Here is a 25,996-nt window from a genome sequence, read left to right as displayed (position 1 = left end):
CGGGTCACTAGGTAAGGTGTCCCTGTTACGCGAAACACTGAATTGTGCATGTAAATTAGACACAACTGGAACACCATGTGCGCGGGACGGATCTGATGCTGTTTGTAGTAATGGCGGCGTTGCATACGGCCCGAAAGTAACTGATGTAGCATGCCGGTGGGTGGCTAAACACATTTTCGAACGGAGATGACTTTGTTCTTGAAACACTCGATTTGAAGAGACACAATTTGAAATATTGTTCAGTTCACATTTCACTGTCGGATACGCATAATCCAGTGACACGAAGCCTGAGTCCATTGTTCGCTCTAATGGTTTGGTTGCCGACCACTGAAAATTAATGAGGTTAGCACACGATGTTGGTTGAGAATGCGAATTACTGTGCACAAATGATGAATACGCTGTTGGTGAAGAAACGACGAAACTCGGTGAGCGGAGTTGTGCTTCCACATCTTCGAACAAGACATTGTGTGGCATGGTCATTGCGTTGTGCATATAACCTGTTGCATAAACACCGGCGCGAAAGTTGCGAAACATGAATGAAATGCGGGGTCACCACTATGGGAACGGGATCGGTAATTGGGATATAGAAAACTTAATTCCCATATATGTCGTAGCTCGTACATATTTACTCTTGACACTGCGTCCATACAAAATGAAGTATAACAAAGAAATGACTAAAATAAAGTTAAGATGGAGGCTCGACAGAGCACTTAGAGTTCACAGATATTAAGTTTCGTGGTCGATACAACCTATCGACGCCACAATAATATAAAATGAGCTGACCTTGTTTGAACTTTTTTTAAGTGTTCTACCAATAAATTGCAGTCTTTGGTTCACTTTCCCCGCAACATTAGCTGTATATTATTCTGATTTAATTATTTGTTATTATTACCTCAAGTACTCGATAGAATTCACAGCCTTTAGATGTGTAACTGATATTTAACTGATTCACATGTTTCATTATTTAGAGTTTAGTTGTCACACTCTGCACCATATAGATGTCTTGCCTAAATCTTTTGCAATTGGTTTTGATCATCTGATGACTTCACAAGGTAGTAATGGTACATGACAACATCTTCTGTAAATGATCTAAGATGGCCCCTCAGATTGTCTCCTAAATCGTTCATGTAGCTCAGGAACAGCAGGAGGCCTGTAACAATTCCTTGGGGAATGCCAGATATTACTTCTGTTTTTCTCGATGACTTTGTCAGTTACAACGAACTGTGGCCTTTCATGAATTCAGTTACATAACTGAGATGATACTCTATAGGCATGCAATTTGATTAAAAGTCACTTATGAGGAACTGTGTCTAAAGCCCTCTGGGAATCAAAAAATATGGAATAAGTTTGATATCTTCTGTTAATAGCAGTCATTAGATTGTGAGTATAAAGAGCTAGCTGTGCTTCACAAGAATGATATTTTTTTAAAAATCTGTCTTGACTGTTTGTCAACAAATTGTTTTCTTGGACCTGTGCAACTTTGAAATCTTTAGGTATGGTCTTTCAACAAACAAGCAGTTGTATATGATTGTTAAGAATGGAGCTATTGTATCAGCATACTCTGGAAGGAACCTAACTGGTATGCAGTGTGGACCAGAGACCTTGCTTCTATTGAGTGGTTTAAGCTGTTGCACTTACACTGAGGATGTCTATGTCTTAAGTTACTCTCTTGGTTCAAATTCTGGAATATTTACATTGTCTTCTGTGGTGAAGGAATACCAGAAATCCATATTTAGTAACTGGGCTTTAGTGGCAGTGTCATCAGTAACATTACCAATGCTATTACACAGTGACTGCTTTGTACCACTGGTGTACTTTACATATGACTAGAATCTCTTTGGATTTTCTTCTGGATTTCGAGACAAATTTTGTTGTGGAAACTATTAAAAGTATCTCACATTGAAGTTGAACAGGTGTAGACCTTTGATTGACCTCCCAGAAAGTTTCTTGCTGCCTGAAGCACCTTGGATTGACCTACTTCTACACTTTGGGTAATGGGCGATGGGTCAACCTCAGTGTAGGCAGTATCTTGGGCAGCCATAGTAGTGGACCAATCAGTGTGACACATGGGATGTGCTGGATGTCCCTTTGATCCCCACATATGCCCCCCCCCCCCCCCCCCCCCTGCTGTGCCCATCATTGGGAAGAGTCTCAAGCTGGGTGACTGAAGCCAGCACTGCTGGGAGCTGGAGGTGAAGGGTCAACAACTCAACTCGCATCTGAAGAGAGCAATCACAGTCCCTACTGATATAAAGATAGTGGAAATAACTAAAACGCGGAACAGTGCCTAATAAATACATAATCAAGCACGGAATTTAAGAGTTCAGCTAAAGAACACAGAGGAAATTCAAAAAAGTCTTTTCTTATGAGAACTGTGTCAATACACAAACGAAATGGAGTGCTTTGATGCATTGCTGCAGTGGGCAGAAGCTACTACTCAGTAGCAGAGACTAACAACTCTAAGTGTCTCTTCAAACAAAAACAAACACCTGTCGTGATGCAAAATGTGATATTATGGAATACACTGTTAATAAAACATGGACCTGTTACTATACCCATTGTTTGTTCTAATCCATTGTAAGAGATATTGTTTCCAGCTTTTTTAAGTGTTGTGCCATCTTACTGACCACACATTTTAAGGCACATCACCTTAATTTTATCATTGCCTTCAACATTCTCATGCTGTGCACAAACAAAATTACAGACTTTTCATTAGTCCTGCTCTTCACTTTGAATTTAGCAACACTACATGCCTTTTTAACATCATTTTCAATAGTTGGAGACACATTGATAAATGAGGGTTGAAATCTTTATCCGTGTCATTGTACAGGGTGGAGCAGAGGAAACACACGTTTTTCACTATTGAATGACTGGGACACGGTTTGATAAAAGTAATAAAAACAGACCATAAGGGATAGATGTTTTTAATGCAGTTTTGAAATATACATACTTTCATTCTTGCTGGATACAAATTTGGATCCTCTCCCGAAAGTTACGCATGGTTCTCTCCAACATTTCATTAGGCATGGCTTCAATTTCCTGACAAATGGAATTCTTCAGGTCAGTGATTGTGCGAGGCTTGTTCATGTAGACGTTTGATTTTAAATATCCCTACAAAAAGAAGTCACATATCGACAAATCAGGTGAGCGAGGAGGCCAGTGAACATCACCATATCTCGAAATAATATGTCCTTGGAACATCTGTCGAACCACTCCCATGGATGCTCCCGCCGTGTGAGCTGTGGCACCGTCCTGCTGAAACCATATTTCTCTCATGTTCACTTGACGCCTTTCAAGTTCTGGACGAAGAAAGTTGTTAAACATTTTAAAGTAGTGCGCTGATGTCACAGTAACTGCAGTTCCTTCCTCTTCAAAAAATAGAGTCCAACAATCTCCATCTTTGAAATGCAGCACAACACTGTTACTTTTTAACTGTGGGGAGGTCTTTGGTGTAATTCATGTGGGTCCTCTGGTGCCCAATACTGACAATTGTGAACATTGACATAACCGTCTACATGAAATGTGCTTCATCATTCGTGAAGACTGTAGCATCTGCATCTTCCGTAAAAATGTTGCCCATTATGCAACAAAATTCTTTGTGGTGCACAAAATCCCCTTCACTAAGCTGCTGGACAATCATTAACTTGTACGGGTGAAACTTAAGATCATCATGTAAGATGCGGTGAAGCGAACGACGTGACATACCCAGCACTACAGCCTGTTGTCTAGCTGATCGTTTCGGACTAGCAAGAACTGCCATTCTCACTTGGTCTACATTTTCTGGAGTATGAACTGAACAGGGAAGACAAGGTGGTCTCTTTTTCATCACAGATCCAGTACTTCTAAATGCTGCAATCCATTGGAGTACAGTATTTCGATTAGGCACTGTACCTCGATGTCAAACTCTAAAATTTTGATGGAAAAGACATTGCACTGTGTCTATGGAATCACTGTTTCTAAAGTACTGCTCGACAACGAACACATGATGCTCTACGCTCCAACACTCCATAGAAACTGAAACTGCATTGTATGGGCAGTCTGCCAATATTCATTCTAGGTCAATACCCCCTCTCGTCGCCGTGTACTAGCGATTCAAAGAACATGTGTTTCCTCTGCTCCATCCTGTATCATTCTGGTTTGTTGGAAAAATGTTACCCCCAGACCACAAACTTTTCTTATGTAGACTGACAAGAGCACCCACCGAACAGAATGGAGTCCTTATGAATCTTTGAACTGCTTGTACAGTTGCCCATCTTTTGAAAAAGATTACATGCAATTCTGAGACAGTATATTGGTACACAAATAGGACTGTTACCAGGACCAATTGGAGATCATTTTTCCACACAAGTGATGTATGATATATCACCCTCTCCTAACATTAGTTGCATTTCCTTGGGTTTTTGGCAAGGCAATTAAAAATAAATCAGAACCCTGTGATTGTGAAAGTGCATTGTTTTTTCTTTGAAAATAAGTTCAACAATGATATTTCTTTGCAAGAGAAATACATTTTTAAATATACTCCAGTGCTACATATTAAAACAAGAAACAATTCATCTCAATTTAATAATTCAGGAGATTTTTGAAGCTTTTACTGAAAGCAAAAATGAGTAGACCTATTGTATGGTTATAACTTCAATAAAAAATGATATATATTAAACTAAGTAGAAAGAATGGAAATATGGAATTTGTTATTTTTTTAAATTCAACAATGGAACTTAAAAATTTTGGAATTTACAAATTGTTGCACTTTCTATCAGAAAAAAATGGGACAGAAATACAAACAAATATTTAATTTTATATGAACTTCAAGACACTGTTTAATTGTGTAAGTTGTGTAACATGTGTATAAAATGGAAATCGATAAACATGGTCTGACATTTCATGTGTGTAACTCAAAATGAAGGTGCGTATTTTTGAGTGATACTAAAGAGAAATATTCTATTAATGAAGTCATTCAAAATTCCTACAGTTACTCAGTACAAATGTTGACAGGTTTTCCCTTGGATGACAACATTATGGTGACACTTCTCTGGCCTTTAATTTAGCAGACTCTTTCAAAGTAGACTGTAAATCTATTGGCTTCAGTGGCTGAAATTGACAGTCCACACAATCATTTTTGAGGAAATGTATGATAATAATTAGGGTTTTGAAAAACTCCTTTCCCCAAATGTAACATGCGGAAGTAATCTACACCTACATCTATATCTGTACTTTGCAAACCACTGTGAGGTGCATCGCAGAGGGTACGTCCCATTGCACCAGTTATTAGGGATTCTTCCTGTTCTGTTCACATATGGAGTGTGGGAAGAATGATTGATTGAATGCCTCTGTGCATGCAGTAATTATTCTAATCTTATCTTCACAATCCCTATGTGAGTGATACGTAGGGGGTTCTAGTATAAAGAAGTCAGTGGCAGTGTGTAACACAGGGTTGCAGTTATCTTGCACGTGACTCTTTTGTAGACCCATGTTTACTTGAATGTTTTTGCTTTTATTATAGTATTCTTTCATCTATATCAGTTTTCACTACAAATTACGATGCACCTTGTACAGTAACCTTGTGCTGTGGTACCTCTGATGATCCTGTCAGCTTGGCATATTATATGGCTGCTTGTGCCTTAAACCAGCCCTTGAACACTCAGGTATTATGGATCTGCATTCGGCCATCCTGATTTAGGTGTTCCGTGATTTCCCTAAATCACTACAGGCAAATGCTGGGATGGTTCCTGTGAAAGGGCATGGCTGACTTCCTTCCCTAATCCAATGGGACTGTTGACCTCACTGTTTGGTCCCCTCACCCAAATCAACGAACCAACAGACCTGATAAAGAGTGAAAACTTGTTATCCCAGTATTTTGGTGTGTTCCTGCTTCCAGGGACAGATTGTTGACATTTTAACCCATTACATTCCAGTGATCTATTTTTAGATTCTGTTGTTTTTTTGTTTTATAACTGATAATGGGATAACTTATATCAAATTCCAATTATTATATAATAAAACCTACATTATTTACAGCGATTGTTGTAATTTTTTTATTAGTGAACAAATGAACAGTGGGATTTTTCTTATGTTTTAAAATGAGACCACAATTGCCTCAAATGCAGCACAGTACCTTTTGTACCCTCTTTGTGTTTATCAGTTACTTCTTAGTGTTTGTTGACTATGGCTGAGCAGGAAAAGGTTCATACAACAATACTGCAAATAAATAATTTGCCATTATTGGCATACATTGTTGGTTAGCAAGCGTAATGATAAATGATCTATATTCTCCAAATCTTTCGCAGCTGATGGACACTGTTCATGTGATCCACGAACCGCTGCAGTGCATTTTCACCATGAGGGCCATATCAGGAAGGTGTCATCGACGTAGCTTAACAACCAAGATGGATGTCATATCACAGAGTTCAGAGTCTGCTCCTCAAAGTGCTCCATGAAGAAAATTGCAATGGTGAGCCCATTGCTGTGTCATCCACCATTTCATAATATTCGTTGTGGCATAAGAAGTATGTTGTTAGTAGAACATGATAGAACAACTTGACAATTCCAGGTGGAAACTCTTGGCCCATAAGATCCAGCCTGTCTTATACTGGCACTCTTGTAAAAAATGACACCAAGTCCAGACTAACCATATGTCATTTTGGCCTATTTTCATTTTCTTGAGTATTTCAACAAACATTGCGAGTTTACAACATGATGTTCACAATGTTCCAGTTTTGGTGCGAATAATCCTGGAAGATGTTTTGCCAGTCTTTGGGAGTCCATAAAGCCTGGAAGGTCAGACGGCATGAGGCATTAATTTCTTCACCACTTCATCTGGTGAAACCAGATTTCTGTAATCACTTCCCTTTTTTCCCGGCTATGGCATGTGTTAGATCATGACAAAGTTACTGATACACATCATCTTATAATAAATGTAGCACCTTCAGATGATAGTCTTCAGTGTTCAGAACAAGAGTGGCATTTCCTTTGTCGGCTGGCAAGACAACCAAGTTCTTGTTCTCATGCTATAAGTGTAATCCACATCATTCCTCATGGCTAATATTTGATTTTGGTGGCTTAGCTCTCGACAGTATATTACTGGTGGGTAGTCTGACATCCTCAGCTTCATCGTGCAAGAGATGCTAAATGCATTGCTCTATTCCACTAATAATCTCCAAATTTGGCAGATGTTGCAGGACTGGTGAAAAATTAAGGCCTTTACTTAGAGCTGCTACAGAGCTGTTGTCCAGTTATTGATTGGAGAGATTAACAAGTGTTCTGTAGGCCTTGTCATCCTCGATGTCAATTCCTCTGTGAGTTAAATGTCAAAACTTTAGATGTCGAAAGGAAGCAATGACGGATGCTTAGTGCTTGTAGGGAGGTGGGAGCGGCAGTTTCAGACATCGTGCTGGCCTCTCATGCCACCTGGCGTCACTCGGTCCCGTGACAGGCCAGAGCTGTTATGAACTTCGTAATTCACATTCAGCACAAGTGTTGTTTCAGCCATCTCTGATTGGTGCCAGCGGCCGTATTCGTAGGTATATAAGCAGAAAATAATGCCAGCCCCAGCAGTCAGTAGTTTTACTCCTGACGATGATAGTGGAGATAGCCATCAAAAGCTTGAGAATTTTATTCAGATTGATACGACTTGAAAACCAAGAAGATTTTATTCACATATGATCTGTTTTTAAATAACTGGGAGGAAACAGCATCATTTGCTGACACAGTTGTAGTAAAAGCAGTGCAGTAATAGCATTTATTTCTAGTAGAGGAGTTGGTGAGTGAAGTTTACTTATTCAGTGTAGCACAACAAAATAGAGAACATGCAAGCAAACTGTGATGTAATGTTCAAAGGTATTACAACTGGTGAAGTTTTAGACCTAATAAATAATGATAATTTTGAACAACTGATTTATTAAGACAGTGAAAATGTTGATGTGTTTGTTGTTTGTTTGGCTACTGATGCTTTGACGGATGAAGGTGATGCAGGCGATGGTGCAACAGGTACTGTGAATGTTCTGGATGTTCCTGGATCAGTGGAAGTCCATTTTCAAAGTACCAGAATAATGTTTGGAGACTGTTGATAATGAAGTAATGGATGGTGAAGATAGAAAACACAAGAAACTTTGCAGCCAACTGCTGACTTACAGTAAAATTAAGACAGTATATAGTGCAACTCCTAAAAATGACATTTCAGCTAAGGCAACTCTAGAAGAAATGAAAAACAAAATAAAAGAACTCATGCCATTTGAAGTTGGAGAAGATATCATTTGATTATCACTTGAGAAGATCAGTATGATATGCAAGTTGTTCTAAAAATGTACACAGCTTTTCTTTCGACACAGAAGAACTGAGAATATTCTTAGGCTTACTACTTTTGTCAGAGCACCACAGAGTTCCATCAGAAACACATTATTGGTCAGAAGATGGCGACTTAGGACTGGAAATCATCAGGAAAGCTATGTCACGAAATAGATATCAGAAGATAACGTCTCTAATTCACTTGTTTTATAATGAACAAGCTCAAGGCAACAACCATGGTAGAGGTTTCAAGGTTAGGCCACTAATTACAAAGATGAACAAGTTCTTCTGGCAGACTGGTATATTTTTGGAAAAACTGAGCGTTGATGAAATGATGTGAAGTGTTACAGCCGCCACACACTAAAATAGTTAATTAGAGACAAGCCAATACAGGTTGGCTATAAACTACGTGCATTGTGTACTTCCAATGGTTATTGTTTAAATAAAAATACTGACATGGTGTTGGATCTAGGGTAGTGCTAAATATGCTCAAGTGTGTTGAAAATCCTTGGGGTCATACTATTTACTTCAACAACTATTTCACCAGCTGAAATCTCTTGTTGCATCTGTGAAACATTGGCTTTAGGGCAACAGGTACAGTGTGAGAAAACAGAACTGAAAATTGCCCTGCTCAACAAATAAAGCAATTGAAAAAATTGCTTTGTGGCGCTTATGATTGGCTTTGATACATGTTGTGAAATCCTGTTTGTGAAATGTAATGATAATAAATGTGTCTGTATTGGCACCAATTTGGATACTTTGGAGCCACTCGCTTCTGCAAGTAGGTGGAATAGAATAGCTGAGCACAGACCCAATATTCAACAGGTATAGCTTGTAAAGAATTATGATATAAATATGGGAGGAGTTGGCTTATTGGGAGATATGCCACTTCTTTACTCGGCAAGAATTATATTAGGCTCTCTTTGCAGAAACAATCAGTATGGCTGTTGTGAACAGCTAGGTCATATACCGCATGGTAAATGAGGCAAGATCTCTGGATTTATTGGAGTTCTGACATGTCTTGCTATCCAGTATCTGAAAATGGCTAACAATCACAGAGTGAAGAGAGCTCCCCAGGGTGAGATAGAGTTTTTTAAACCATGTGCACACTGATATAGGTTAGGCCCTTGGTGGCCCCTCGTTTGTGAACAATAAACAAAAAAAATTTGTAATTTTGAATGAATATTCTAGAGCTAGATTGACATTTTCAGATTTTTAAATAGTATGATTGATAATAAAAATAATTAAAATCATATGCACCCAGGCTATACAGAATATTATTCAGTCTATACATTGAGCAAGTTGTGAATGTAACCAAGGAGAAATTTAGAAAGAGGAATTAAAGTTGAAAGAGAGTAAATAAAAGCTGTCAGGTTTGCCGATTACATTGTAATTCTGTCAAAGATGGCAAATGACTTGGAGGAGCATTTGTACAGGACAAATAGTGTCTTGAAAAACAAGAAATAAGATGAACATCAGCAAAATTAAAACAAGAGTAATGGAATGTAATCAGACTAAATTGGCAGATGCTGATAAAATAAGCTTTAAAAAATGAGGAAGTAAACAGGTAGTAGGTGAGTTTAGTTATTTTGGTACCATAGTAAGTGATGATGGACAAAGTTTAAAGGGTATAAATTACTGAATGGCAATACCAAAAAGTGTGTTTCTAGAAAAGAGAAATTTGTTAACATCTAATATTTATTCAAGTGTTAGGAAATCTTTTCTGAATTAAATTGCCTGTATGTCTCCTCTTTGTAAATAACAGAATATCATGTACTGCACTAAATGTAAAACAGTGCTCTTCACAGAACACAGAGAAGTAGTTCCCTACACCTACAACATCAGTGAGCTACAACTGGAATCAACAAATCATATGAATACCTAGGTGTAACAATTCAGAGGGATGTGAAATGGAATGATCACATAGGCTCAGTTATAGGTAAGACTGGTGGCAGATTTCAATTCATTTAACAGGATAGTAGGAAAATACACTCAGTCTACAAAGGGTACACTTGATTGTGCATCCCATCCTAGAAAATCATGCAAGTGTTTGGGACTCATACCACATAGAATTAACAGGGGACAAAGAATATATACAAGGAATGGTGACACAAATGGTCACAGATTTGTTTGACTTGTTGCAGGGTGTCACAGAAATGTTGAAAAAGCTTAATTGGCAGACCTTTGAAAATAGGTGTTAATTATCTCGAGAAAGTCGACCAAATAAGTTATGCCTGTAAGCACACTTGGACAAAATTCCGAGCATGCGTGGAGGCATTTTAGCAGTCATTCTTCCTGTGCTCCATATGTATGAAATGGGAAGAAACTCTAACAAATGGTACCATGCTAAGTACCCTCTGGTATGTTCTTAAATGTGGTTTGCAGATTGTATGTGTAAGTGTAGACATTGCAACAAATGAAACATTTTTCTTCTTTATTATGTTTCCACTTGTGTCATCTAAGAACCGCACAGCAATTTCAATGCATCCTTCTGTGCTGCTGTCCGTGGCTTGTGGTCTAGGGGCTAGCATTGCTGCCTCTGGATCACAGGGTCTCGGGTTCGATTCTCAGCCGGGTTGGAGATTTTCTCTGCCCGGGGACTGGGTGTTTGTGTTGTTCTCATCATTTCATCATCATCATCATTTGTGAGAGTGACTAGATTGGATCGTGAACAGAAAATGGACTGTGTAAAAATTGGGACTTTGTGTGGGTGCTGATGACCGCACAGTTGAGTGCCCTACAAATCAATCATCATCATCGTCATCATCCTGTGCTGCTCTTTCTTCTTAATCCAGTATTCTTTCATTTTCCCACTATGCATCCATTTTCTCCCCTCATACCATTTTGGCCCTGTCTTCTCCCTCCTACTTTGGAATCCTTCCATTTTAACACTTTCTTCTTAAAAATCTCTCTTTCCATTGCATCTTTTTCACTTATGTTGTTTCTTTTCAAATCTTTCCTAATTTCTTGAATCCAGGCTATTATGGACCTCTTCTTCCAGAGATATTTAAAAATCTGTTGGTTAACCTGGTGCCACTCATTCTGTATAAATGTCCAAAAAATAGCTATCGCTTCTTCTGTAGTGCTTCAGTTATGTTGTCTATTTTGTGATATACTTATTTATTACTTCTTAATTTCCACATGTCTTTATTTCTTAGTGGACTGAATATTTTTTGAATTGTTCTTCTTTCTAGGACTTCAAGTTTGTGTAGTTTGTAATTCAGTATTAAACATTCACTTGCATGAAGACATTCTTGTTTTACTGTGTCATAATTTTTAGATAGACATTTTGTGCTGATGTTCCTGGTTCTACCATATGCTCTCTCCATTTTACACACTCTTTCTTCTACAGCGAATTTTCTAAGCTGTTTTCTTGAATTATTTCTCTCAGATATTTAAATTTATTAACCCTCTTTGTCTTTCTAATATCTGTTCCTAGAATTTCCGGAGCATTTTTGTGTTTGTCACAAACTTTGTTTCCCCCCCCCCCCACCCCCTACCCCCACCCCCCCCCCCCACCCCCCTACAGAAACTCGGTAAACCTGCTTTGTTGGCTATTTCTTGTAAGAGACTGATTTGTTTTTCCGCATTTGTTAGATTTTCAAAAAAAGTGGCAAAATCATCCTCAAGTGCTGGACAGTGAATTTAAATATCTTTATTCCTAGTCCCAAGTCTTATTGGTGATAGCTTATGTTCTTTTATGAAACTTCCTGGCAGATTAAAACTGTGTGCCAGACCGTGACTCGAACTTTGGACCATAGCCTTTTGCGGCCAAAGCAATATCCTTTTGTCCAGGAATCCTAGTTCTGCAAGGTTCACAGAAGAGCTTCTGTGAAGTTTGGAAGGTATGAGATGAGGTACTGACAGAACTGAAGCTGTTAGGATGGGTCATGAGCTGTGTGTGGGTAGCTCAGGTGGCAGAGCGAGCACTTTCCGGCAAAAGGCAAAGGTCCCGAGTTCGAGTCTCAGTACGGCACACAGTTTTAATGTACCAGGAAGTTTCATATCAGCTCACACTCTGCCGCTGAGTGAAAATTTCCATTCTCTTACTGTTTTGTAGTTGAAGAGGAGTAGAGACAGTCCGTCACCTTGCCTTACACCTGTTTTAATTTTGAATGCCTTGGGTACTTCATCCAGAAACTTTACTTGTGATTTTGTGTCAGCATTCCACAAATAAGGTTTGCTAATTTAGATTTGATAGCAAATTCGTGGATCACTTTATCTACTGTTTCCCTGTCAGCTGAATCAAATGCCTATTTTAAATCTATAAATGCTACAGCTTTGTCTTTAAAGTTTGTAAGTTTGTGTCGGATTATGGACTTCAGGTTGAAAATCAATTCTGAGCAAGATCTGCCCTTTCTAAATACACACTGATATTCTCCCAAATGGCTATCAGGTGTTGCTTCTACCGTGTTTAGTAATATTGTTGAAAATGTTTTATAAACCCACTTGCAACAGAGATATACCTCTGTAGTTATTTACATCACTCTTTTTATTATTAGGATCTAACACTGTTTATCAGGCTTCTTGTCTCAACCATGAGTTTCATATCATAGTTCCTTTCCTCCTTGCAACTTTTGTTATTTCTATTATAGTATTATGTTTAATGTTGTGGATATTCTGCTGACATTTTATCACAGCAGTTTTAGATGTGGGGAGAGGGGTTCGACTTCTTATTGCTTAAGTAACACAGTAGAGATAGCATTTTGGATTGTAGAAGATGAAGAAATTTTGATTTTCAGGTATGTTGTACCCCTCTCATGAGAGACTGAGTTCTAGACGACCTTCCTCTTCTACATTAACCGCCACATAAAAAAATAAAAAAAAAATTAAAAAAAAACCATGACGGAATGACACTTTTTCGGTTTTCATCAGTAATTCTCTTCCAGTGCATTTTAGGCACAAATATGCCAGTATCAGTTTTAAAGAGCGTTAAATTTCCTGCAAGTTTCGTACATAACACGTTGGAAATTCAGAACAGCTACTGAGATGTTAGGCTGGGAAAAAATCTGCAAAAATGTTGGAAATAAAAAAAAAATTAAGTTTTATTTTAATGAGGCATATAAATTTTTGAGTTAAAATTTCATCAGTTTCTGTTGTTTTTGCTCGGATGTGGTTGATTATACTATACATCACTTCAACCAGTAGGCAATGAATTAGCTAACGGGCCTTCTTCCATGCTGAACTCAACCTCTGGAGCATTACCACATAATTTGAATCCACAGCGAAAATGTACAGTGTTCACCGAAGTCCTGCTTTTTTGCTGCTGCTTTGTGGTCCCAAGTCTTTTTGCATTAGCATGAAATCATATTCAACAGTTCCTATGGAGTTGTTCCTTTATTCATTGGCACTGTAATAACCTTCTCCCAGCCCCATTTGAGTTCATCTTTTCCATACCCCATCCACATTTGAACTTGCAGGTAAGTTCTATATGAATGATATCGAACTGCATCTGTTGTTGGAGGTAGGTATGCCAAATCAAATATGGTGTTTGCAACAGGTTTAGAAAAGAGAAGATATCACAACTCTTCTATAGAAGTATTAGAGATACCTCCATAAAGTGCCACAAGGAAATTTTCAGTTGCTTGCATGATCTCTCATTCTGCAGCCTGATTTTTGAAAATAGAAACACTTTACCTGTAGGAAACACCACTCTCAGGTGTGGTACAAAATTTAGTTCTCCCCTGTCCAGACAAAGCAGTGATGGTATCATAACCACTTATCACATGGAGAAATAGAATATTTTCCACAGTATCTTCGTATTTGAAGGGCATTTTGGAATAAAGCACATCTCCTATGTTATCCCTTCCAGATTTACGAAAGAACACATTTTCTGATGCTAAAGCTGTTACTGAAAGCAAAAGATCAATTTCTTCTCCAATAACAACAACAGAATCTTGTTCATAAGACAAGGAAATGATAACTTTCACAATTAGCACATATGCACCTTCTATTTTTATTTTTTATTGTATTTACACTTTGACATCTTCGGAAAAATGGCACCATCCAAGAGAAATTCTGTACAAGATTGTAGTAGGGAATGACGAGCTCTTGCGGTATTTTTTGTATATGTAAAAGTGTTGAAAATATTGGTTTTTCTTTTTCAGAAATGCTTATTCCCCGGAAACTTGCATGAATCTCATGCACTACATGCATACAGGATGTTTCACAATTCATGTTACACACTTCTAGAGGCTTTTGAGGGGACTTAGTAGATAAAGGTTTTAGTAGATAAAGGTTTAATCAGGAACCCATGTCCAAAAACATCATCAAACGACACTACAGAGCATCAAGAGTTACAGGCGCTGGCATTTGCAAATGTATGTACCGTTGGTTACAATTAAACTTTCCCTATTTAACACATTATAACACGTAAACTAGTTACCATTGGAGTACCAAACTTGGTAGCATTAATGCCTAGAGGATGGGGCGTATGATTTCCGTGCGTTGCAGCACCTCTGTCCAGTTCCAACTATGGCCACCAGATGCTGTGATCGGTCACCGTGATTCATAGTCTCACACACCTGACTAGTGACAGTGCACTTGTTGAGGTGTTGATATGAGCTTGGACAAAAGGAGCAGGGCATTATTGGTGAAGTTCTGTTATCAAAACAACAGTAATGCTGCAGCTGCACATTGAGAATATCGCCAGGTGAAAGGATTATGGAAGGGTCCTCTTCCTGCACCTGCTGTGCAGAGCGTGATGAAGGAGTTCGAATCAGCTGGAGAACTGGGCATCACTCTGGTAAGAGGCCGTCGACCGGTTGCACCTCACGTGGTTGATGAAATCGCTGTTGCTGTGGCGAATAACTCTGTGTGCAAGTCCCAATCGTCAGGCAGTGCTTGTGCTGTGTCACAACGGTTGAACTTCCCATGGTCCACTGTACAGAAGGTGCTTCGAACCATTCTCAAATGGTATCCGTACAAGATCCGTATCGTAGAGCAGCTTGCAGCACAGGACGCACAACAATGTGTTGACTTCGCTCTCCACTTTCTTGCAAGGATTGAAGTTGATGAGAGATGGCCCTGGACCATCCTATGGACAGACGAAGCTCAGTTGTCTCTGACGGGTGAGGTGAACACTCAGAATTGCTGAGTGTGGGGATCTTCACCTCCAGTCATTGTGCATGAAGTTCTCCTCCTACCCCCCCACCCCCCCCCCCACCCCCCCCCCCCCACCCCACCCCACCCCCCACCCGGGGGTTTGCCACTCTTTGATGGGTTCGTTCTTGACTACCACAGGGCCCTAGCCTTTGCAGCATCTTTTCCCTTCCGTTCTGCTTGTCTATTCTTTTGCTATTCTTGTTCGCCTCTCTTGGGGAACATGTTCTGTTATCAAAACAACAGTAATGCTGCAGCTGCACATTGAGAATATCACCAAGTGAAAGGATTATGGAAGGGTCCTCTTTCTGCACCTGCTGTGCAGAGCGTGATGAAGAAGTTCGAATAAGCTGGAGAACTGGGCATCACTCTGGGAATATTCTGCATTGTCCGTTGCTGACACAAGAACAGTCTCACCACTGTTTTTTGTTCCCTTTTCCTTCCTGAGTTTCCCTTCTCCTCTCATTCCTCCGCTTCAGCATTTGAGGTTTCTCTCTTTCTTCTTCCTCCCTGTGCGCTCCTGAAAACCAGCCCCACGCATCTGACATGTAACAGATGACCGGGTAATGCATAATTCCTAGCCACAGGTCGACAGGTATGGTTCGCACATAGCCCTGGTACAGGCCAGGCTCAGGGAGGGGTGATTGCCTGAGCTGCTACCTTCCCAAATTGCCGATTGGTCCCTGTGTCATGTGTTCAGGAAGTGTGGCCTGAGGGCGAACAGTCACCTAAGGCGGGTGCGCCCCCATGTGAAGGGGGCTCCCAGATGGAAGAAGTGTGCTATCGCAGACGCTGGCAATCATTGGGGATTTTCTTGCAGTGAGCCAATCATCTTCACAGTCAACGTCTACGAAACCTAAACGGAATGAGGCTAACAATTCATAGACCCTTCCAGGTGCATCACAGTTCCTTATGGTCTCACATACTGAAGATGGTCAGTCCTTCACAATGGTAAATCCTTTAATATTCAGAAATGTGTTGATTCCATTGCCAGCCCTGTGAAATCCTGCTCTCATTTACGGAATGGCACTTTGTTTTTGGAGACTACCTCTAATTCTCAAGCACAACAACTGCTTTCCGCCTCGCTTCTTCACGGCTATCGTGTTCGTGTCGAGTCCTGTAGAACTCTGAATTCTTCCAATGGTGTCATTTACACTAGGCTGCTTGATGGTCTGACCGAGGCCGAAATCCAATCTTACCTTTCTGATTAGGGTGTTATTGCAGTCCATCGGGTGTTGGAAAAAGTAGATTCCTCCTTAGTGCTCACCTGCAGTCTTTTTCTCACCTTTGGTAGAGTGGTGCTTTCATCCAAAATTAAAGCAGGCCATGAAATTATCACAGTTCAACCGTATATTCCAAAACTGATGTGCTGCTACCAGTGTCATTGTTTCAACCACACTAGAACATCTTGTCGACACCCAGCCAAATGTGTAACCTGTGGTAGACATGCACACGAGAGATATTGTCCGTCTCCTCCTCTATGCCCTACCGACTGCAATGGCAGCCGTGCTGCCTCCTCTCAGGATTGTCCCGTGTATCTTGATGAGCGGGCTGTCCAGGAGATCCAGGTAAAGGAAAATGTGCCGTACCCAGTCGCTCGCAAGCTATTGGCTAGTCACAAACCCTGCTTTCTTCTGTCTGGCACGTGTCCTTCTGCTCCACAAAGGACACGGCCATGAAGTCATGCTACCTCACATTCAGCTCCTGAGGTTGTGAAATTGCCCAGTGTCAAGGTAGCATCACCAACCCCCCATCCAGCTGTGCAACAAGCCATAAAACCCTCACCTCAAGAGGCGAAGCCACCAACTACACAACCGGTTGGCCAGAAAGGACAGTAGTAGTACTCCCATGAAGACTTCCTACGTCCCTCCAGCCAAACAACACCTGAGTTTTCCTCTGTTAACCAGAAAGTCTTGAAGTCCACCAAGGCAAACGGTCTTCTCCTTCACCGACTCGAAGGTACTCTTTGATGGTGTTGCCACACGATACCTTAGCCCAGCTGGCCTCCATGTTGCAGGACTCCACAGATTGACAGCACAAGCAAGCTGATGCTTCTGTGGACCTCAGGGAGCAGGAGCCTCCTGCTTCTGTGCCCTGTAGCAGCGAGTCTTCGCAGGCTGTCACTTGGCAGCTGTCTAGGTGACACCCCATTCATTTCGTCATCATCATGACTGTCCTCCAATGGAACGTTCGCTGCCTTCGGCCCCACAAAGAGGATTTACGGCTGCTTTCAGCATCACGGCGTCCCCTTGTGCTCTGCCTTCAGGAAACAAAATTGCGTCCTCATGACCACTTTGAGCTTTCACATTTCTTCCCGGTTTGTTTTGACCTCCCCCCTGAGGTTGCCATTCTATTCGTGGGGGCATCATCCTGCTCATACGTTATGACATTCATAATCAACCCATCTTCCAACTGTTGCAGTTCGCCTTTCCTTCCTCACCTGACTTTTCCCCTCTGTACCATTTATGTCACTCCATCATTTGATGTCACCAGCGCAGACTTCCTTCAGCTTATTAGGCAGCTGCCTCCCCCATTTCTGCTACTTGGTGACTTTAATACACATAATCTCCTTTGTGGTTCTACCAGAGCCGGGTGCCCTCATGGCTGATCTTAATCAACTCAACCTTTTCTGCCTTAACACTGGAGCACCCACATTCTTTTCCGACTCCTCGCACACCTATTCCCATTTGGACCTATCCTTCTGCACGGCCTAGCTTGCCCATTGTCTTGAGTGGTCCGTTCTTTCTGACACCTTCTCAAACGACCATTTCCCGTGTGCTATCTGTTTGCTGACTCCTACCCCACCTCGTTGCACACCCAAATGGCAGCTTACTAAGGCTGATTGGCAGCTGTACTCCTCCCTGGCAACCTTTGAGGATCAGGATTTCCCCAGTTGTGATGACCAGGTGGAATATATCACAAAATGTATCCTTACTGCTGCAGAACGTTCCTTTCCACGCACTTCCTCTTTACCATGCTGTGTTCCAGTCCCTTCAGTCCCTTGGTGGACTGAGGTATGCCGTGACGCAATTCGCGCATGGAGATGTGCTCTCCGTGTTTTAACCGTCATCCTATGATGGCAAACTGCATTCATTATGTGTGCAAAGTTTCATCACGTTCTTCGGAATAGCAAAAAAAGCTAGCCAGAGTTCATTCACTAGGAGCTTTCTTTTCTTCTTCTTCTTCTTCTTCTTCCTTTTTCCATTTGCCAGTTTCTGTCTGGACTGTAGTAGACGATGTCATCATGGACCCTTTTGCTATCTCCAACACCTTGGGCTACCATTTTGAAGAAATTTCAACTTCTTCCCACTATTATCCTCCATTGGAAACGAGCGGAGGCGGCTCCTCAGGTGCTACCCTTCTCTTTTCAAAATCATGAGTGCTTCAGTGCCGCCTTTACTATGAGGGAGCTAGACCATGCTGTCAGTTCATCCCTATCCTCCGCCCCAGGGCTGGACACTGTCCACATTCGGATGTTGCAGCACCTTTCTCTTTCGGGCAAGCACTTTCTGGTTAATATGTACAACCACATCTGGGCAGAAGGCACATTTCCCAGACGTTGACGTGAAGTTACCATCTTACCCAGACCTAAGCCCGATAAGGACAAAAACTTTCCTTGTAGCTACCGCCCCATTTCTCTCACCAGCTGTGTTTGCAAGGTGATGGAACGTATTATTCACACTCGGCTGGTGTGGCGGTTTGAGTCTCACAGTTTACTAACGACTGCACAGCGTGGATTTCGAATGCACCCTTCTGCAGTTGACCATTTCGTTACTTTGTCTACCCATGTGTTGAATGGTTTTCTGTGTAAATCCCAGACTCTGGCTTTGTTTTTCGATTTGGAGAAGGCCTACGACACCTGTTGGAGAACTGGTATACTCCGTACTCTTGGCACGTGGGGTTTTCGTATCCGCCTGCCCTGTATCCTTCAGGAATTTTTTATAAGACTAAGTTTTAAAGAGGGGTGGGGGTTCTGCTGTGTCGGTCACCTTTATCCAGGAAAATTGTGTGCCTCGGGGTTCCACCTTGAGCATCGTCCTCTTTGCTATCGCCATTAAGCTTATAGTGGCATGTCTCCCATTGGGCATCTCCAGCTCTCTTTTTGTCGACGATTTTGCTATCTGTTGCAGTTCTCCATGGACCTATCTCACTGAGTGGCATCTCCATCTATGTTTTGATCATCTTTATTCCTGGAGCAGCAACAATGGCTTTCGCTTTTCCTCTGACAAAACTGTCTGTATGAATTTCAGGCGGCACAATTAGTTTTGTCCACCATCTTTACATCTTGGGTCTGTTGCCCTTCTGTTCGTTGAAACTACGAAATTCCTGAGGCTCATGCTCGATAGGAAACTCTCTTGGTCCTCCCATGTGTCTTAACTAACAGCCTGCTGTATGCGGTCCCTCAATACCCTATGCGTCCTCAATGGTACTTCCTGGGGTGCTGATCGAGCCACCATCCTCCGTTTGTACTGGTCCATTGTCCATTCGAAACTAGACTATGGGTGCTTTGTTTATGTGTCTGTACGTCTATCCCTCTTATGCCGTCTGAACACTGTACACCATCGTGGCATCCATTTGGCCACTGGCACCTTTTACACTAGCCCAGCTGAGAGTCTGTATGATGAAGTTGTTGAACTACTACTGACTCCGTGACTTTCTCCTCAGCTGGTATGCATGCCATTTGTCTGCCATGCGTGGCCACCCATCCTACGCCTCCTTCTTCAAAGATTCCTTTGATCGCCATTTTGGGGTGTGTCCCTCTTCACAGTTACCTCCTGGAGTCCGCTTTCAGCACTTGCTCTGGTGGCTTAACTTCACACTACCTCCGACTTTCCCAGTTGGTGTGAACACTTCACCACCTTGGCTTAGTGAAGTGCCCCATGTTAACCTTGGCCTTCATTCACTTTCTAAGGACACTACTCCAGCCTCGGTCTATTTCCTTTAGTTTCACGACCTTCAGATGGAATTTTGTGATGGTACCTTTGTGTACACTGATGGCTCTCGGACTGACCGTGGTGTCGGGTTTGGCTTCGTCATTGGTGCCCATGTCTTTAGATATCAGCTTCCAGTACACTGCTCAGCATTTTCAGCTGAGCTCTTTGCCCTGTTTCTGGCCACAGAGTACATACGGGGACACAGATTTTTCAATTGTGTCCTATGCCCAAACTCTCTCAGCGTCCTTCAAAGTCTATGTGTTCTGTACACTGCCCATCCCTTAGTGCAACGGGTCCAGGAAAACTTAACTTGCTCACTCTTGGTGGAGCCACTGTGATGTTTATGTGGGTTCCTGGTTATGTCAGTCTGCCAGGAAACGAGGCTGCTGATGCTGCTGCCAAGACTGCAGTCCTTGTACCTCAGCCCACTAGTTTCTATATTCCCTCCAATGATCTGTGTTGCTGTCTGTCAGGAGGTGGTGTCCCTTTGGCATCACCTCTGGTCCTCCCTTCAAGGGAATAAACTCTGGGTTATTAAGCCTCTCTCAGTGGCTTGGACGACCTTCTCTCAGCTCTCTTGCCAGGAGGAGGTCATTTTACCTAGGTTGCGTATTGGGCACTGACTTTTTAGCCATTGTCATTTGATAATTGGGGCTTCCCCACCGCTTTGTTGACGTTGCGCCCAAGTTTTAACTGTCTGCCACTTCCTTATGGAATACCCATTTTTTTTACTGTTTGTCTTCCTGTCTGCGTTTTCCGTCTGAGGTATCAGCCGTTTTAGAAAATGATGCGCAGGCTGTCGACTGCGTTTTACTTTTTATTTGTCAAATCAATATGGTGAAGGTCATTTAATTTTTCGTTGTGTACCTCCGTTTCTGTGTGGTGTCATTTGTAGCCCTTTCTCCGCATCTCTGTTTTTAGCTGTCTCTTCTTATGTCAATTGGGATTGATACACAGTCATTTTTTAACTCTTCTCTGTCTTTGTGTTCTATAGTTTTGACTTGGGCGCCTATGACCCCAGTTGTTTTTGCGCCCTAAAACAAAACAAACTAACTGACATGAAGTTCCTCTGTATGGTGAATGTGTCACCAGATGGTGTGGCTTCATGGCTACGTTCTTCATTGGCCCATTCTTTTTTTAACTGATTGGAGGTAAAGGACCAAAGACATGCAGAGTGACTGGCCCACATTACTGCGATATGCTTTGCCAGCATGTCATGCCCGCACTGCAGGAGAGAGACATGTTGAACTCAACAGTTCTCATGCAAGATGGGGCCCATCACACATCACCCGTGAAGTTCACCTGCTTCTCCGAAACACATTTGGAAATGATCGAATTATCAGCCAGTCATTTCCAAATGGTTGGCTGGCATGATCACCTGATCTCACTCCCTGTGGTTTCTGGTTGTGGGGCTACCTGAAGGACAGGGTTTACCAGGGGAACATTCACATTTGTGCTGATGTGAAGCGCAACATATCAAGAGAGATAACCAACATACCTATGTACATGCTTCGTTCCGCTGTACAGAATGCAATCCTGTGCTTTCAGACTCTTCTGGACACTGATGGGTGCCGTATTTAGCCCCTTTTGTGCCAGTGCTGGTACTGGCATCATGGTATCATGTACCGTAGCAACAAATTAAAAGTGTTTCAATTGAATTAATTCTGCATTATTTCTCTTCTCCATGTGCTTGACAGTAATGGTACCAAGTTTGGTACTCGTACAGTCATTAGTTTCCTTGTTATAACATGTTATTTAATTAGTTTCCCTGTTATAACTTGTTAAATAGGGAAAGTTTAATTATGACCATCCGGTATATACAGGGTGTTTCCCTGATGATGTTACAGACTTTCTGGAATGATGAAGAAGGATGAATGTATTAATGTGAGGTAAGGGTCCCTGTATTGGAAAAGAAAGAGTCGGGAGTTATAAGCGAAAACCGTTCTGATACTGCTGACAGTGGGATAGTGTACTGTGACTGTTTTACTAAGATTGTGTGCTAAGCAACTTTCAGAGGTGGTAGTATTGACCATAACATGAAAAAAAGTCTAGTACATATGGGCTCTAAAATGCGTACCTGAGGAGCCATGAACACTTGCCCATCTTCGCTCCTGTGAAACACATCTCCTCTGTTGAACAAATTCTTGTAGCTTTTAAGGTGTGCATGTTAGAACCCATGTGTACTTGACATTTTTTTCGTGTTACGGTCCATACTACCACCTGTGAAATTTTCAAGTTGCCTAGCCTACGATCTTAGCGACAAAAGTATCAGTACACGTATTCCACTATCAGAGTGCTTTTCGCTTATAACTTTCAACTCACTCGTTTCGGTACAGCAACCGTTATATCAAATTGATACATTTATCCTTCTGCATCATTCTAGAAAGTTCATAAAATCGTCGTGGAATAGACACACACATTTACAGGCGCTGACATCTACAACTTTAACCCTTGAGTGGGTGCGCCGTTTTTCATAACACGAGTGGGCACGGCACACTTTGTACACATGAAAAGAATAGGTTTCCTTATGTTACCAAGGTAAGCCATGTATGATCAGGATCACAGTTTAATCTTAGTTTATTTAAACAAGGAGGAAATAACTACTGTTTTATTGAACAATAATGAATTAAATTTTCACTATAACTCTCTTTTGCCAAGGACAGGTGTTATAGAGACAGTAATGACTCATTCGCAGCATTAAGCAGTGCACTTGCATCAGATCTCGTTCAGCTGCTTATTCAATCAATAGTTATGTCGTAGACAACTGCCTCAATGTGGGATTATGTTACTAGTTCGTAACTGAGGTCATTTTTTTGAACTGATCATAAATTTTTTCTCGTCTAGCTCGCTTTGTGTTTTATATTACTGCTGCTCACTTGGACGTACGACAACACAATTTATCGCTGTGTTACCTGAAGCAATAGGTATAGGTTTGCAGTTGTGAAACAAAAGAAGAACCACACAAAATCATTTTATTTTTGGTTGGCGCACTTTATACACAGGTGCGCCCGCTCGAGGGTTAACACTCTGTAGTGTCAGTGGATGACGTACTAAGTCCCATCTGCAAACTCTAGAAATATTCATGAATTGTGAATCAACCTGTATATTGCATGTATATTGGCTTAAAGATAAAATTACGTTCATGAACACAATTTTTGAGCGAGGATGGTATTTTCAGTTTCTCTTCCACTTTCGCTAAGCTTGTTAATGTGGTACTTCTCGACATGTCATTACAAATATTTTGTATGAATCTTGAGGGAAATTAAATCTTCTACAACACTGGTTATTGTACATTAGAAACAAAACTGCACTAAAAAATTTATTAAAGCAAAACCACCGACATATCTAAGTTTTTGTGATTTCTTGACATTTTTGGAGATTTTCGCAGCCTCATATCTCAGTAGTTGATCCGAATTTTCCAGCATGTTATATATGAAAAAATTGATAATGACATATTTTTGCCTGCTGAGCAAAAATTGAAAAAGCGCCATTTCTTAGCAGTTTTTTTAGATGATGGGTAAACATACAATGGGGAGAAGGTCTATAACTTGGATTTTTCATGAGAGGAGTAGTACTTACATCATACCTAAAAAAAAAAATGTAGTCCACCTTTTGCGACCCAGAAGAGGTTGCACGTGAACTACCAAGTTTATATTGTTGCCAATGTCACCAAAAAATTATGTTATAGCCGTTAGCGAATGTTTTGATATTCCACTTCACTTTGTATTTTATGTTGCTTACTGTTTTCTTTCCTTATTTGGCAATGAATGAGGAGACTATTTCTAGTCCATGATGAAGTTTGATTACGACCCTCACAACACCAGAAGGAATTGGCGATTTCTCTGACCATATGCAGGAGCACAGGACAGAGATGTAAGCTGCCAGCTTCATGTGGGAGGGGGCTAGGGTTTCCTCCCCCTTTCTCCTCCTCTCCCGTTGAGTGGTCTCAGTTATCGTTTGTTTAAACAGAAGCAAACTGCTCTGATATAGTGTCAGCTCTGTACTATTTAAAGCACATGTCATAAAGATATTTATGTTTATGTGATTATAATAAATTATTATTCTGTTATAGAGGACATATGGGAGATGGTGGAATTTGGCTCCATCTAGATTAGTTCCATATATGCGGCAGTCTGTCCGCAGAATAACTAGTCAAGATTATATAGGTAATGTACTTACTGATACTATTTACTCAGAAGAGCAACCATACATGGAAAGGCAAAAAAACATCTGACCTTAAGATTTCTTCATATGACAGAACACAGAAACTAAGGTATAGAGGAAGAGAGAATTTTAAAAGGAATGGACATTAAAGGCTAGTAGAATGCTTCTTCATATGAGACAGCAGATTGAGAAGGTCTTCTCAATTTCATGAATTACATTGTCTTCTTTCACAGTGTGTCATACTGCTGGTCCATTTTGGTGTGAGCTCATTAGTTCAGTGTACAGTTCTCTCTCTTTGTAAATCTTGGAATTCTTTTGCCTTTCTATGCATAGTTGTCACAATATGGTCAAATTTCTAAATTTTGTTATGTCTTGTAGAAATTCCTTGTATTTCCTGTTATAGATGTGATGTATTGATGGAAAATTCAGTTGGGAACATAAATATTGTGTACTACTGCTTCAGTCTCTCATTTTGCAGGAATCTTTCAGAATGTTTTGACCATGAAGTCTCTAAGAAAATAACTGAATTTCCATAAGTACATTTCTTATAACTTTTCTTCCAAACAGTGGGAGCACATGCTATGGGATAGAATTCTTGAAAATTCCTGATTTTTGTGTGTAACATGTCCTGTACTTAAGTATTTGAGAGGCAGCTTGTTTCATTTATTCAAAGGTGGGTTATAAAATGCCCCATCAAAAACATAAGCACTAATCTGAACGATAAGAACAAGAACAAAACAACAGTGATCCCTTTTGTATATGTCTTCCTTGATGATTATGGACAGTCTCTCTCTCAGGAAAATGCAGCAGCAATGTTTCGTTATCTCCTGCTAACACAATTCTGGCGACTGCTGTGAACCAATAATTGCCATGAACTCCCTTACAGATAAAATGAAAATTACTGCATCATACAACACTCTGTGGTTCAGGAAGTGGTTATTTCTGTAGAATAATGATAACTTACGAAGATTTATTAAGGATGACTTATGTAGAAGACTCCTTACTATCCATACTTGTGCTGTCAGCAACACTTTAGTATTTGAACTTGTAAAAATTCTCTGTCATCACATCTGTATGCACTCATTTAATAGAGAAGGTATTACACTGTGGACAGGCATGTAGAAAAGTCCAATCAGTAGGTAAGTTTCTTTTGCTTTGGTGCACAGAATGAAATATACTCACTTAAATCTCAACTAAGTAAGGACAGTAACCACAACCGTGATGGGAGGAAACAAGTCTGCAAGGAAGATCCGTACAAGGCTGTAATACGAATGCAAGAATTGTCAGTGAAACTTGTGCATACACAGTCAAGAAGGATGCAACCAAAATCAAGATCTGATAACACTCTTATCTACAGATATGATCCAGCAGCTGACACAGAGTGGAAACAGCGAAGTGCTGGAGGAAAGCTGTGTCGGCCACTATATGCCAGAGTAAGTCATGTGATTCATCCATGTGAGCATGTCCCTGGGGAATTGTCTTGTCAGCCTGTGTCTCTCATAGTCCCCTCAGTGGTC

General features: G+C 40.9%; 1 protein-coding gene across 2 annotated transcripts in view; it reads left to right on the top strand.

The window, feature by feature from the left end:
• The window catches only part of LOC124788198 (F-box/LRR-repeat protein 4), a 166,034-nt gene that overhangs the window by 30,817 nt on the left and 109,221 nt on the right, over window positions 1-25,996 (top strand). For both annotated transcript variants that reach the window (XM_047255378.1, XM_047255379.1), the window contains exon 2: window positions 24,388-24,481. In XM_047255378.1, the coding sequence (XP_047111334.1) occupies window positions 24,388-24,481 (94 nt within the window). The remainder of the gene's footprint in view (window positions 1-24,387; window positions 24,482-25,996) is intronic.

Source organism: Schistocerca piceifrons, chromosome 3 (assembly GCF_021461385.2).
Source record: "Schistocerca piceifrons isolate TAMUIC-IGC-003096 chromosome 3, iqSchPice1.1, whole genome shotgun sequence".
In the NCBI taxonomy this organism is placed as follows: Eukaryota; Metazoa; Arthropoda; class Insecta; order Orthoptera; family Acrididae; genus Schistocerca; species Schistocerca piceifrons.
Note: the sequence above shows the minus strand (reverse complement) of the source record. Positions and strands in the feature narration are given on the sequence as shown.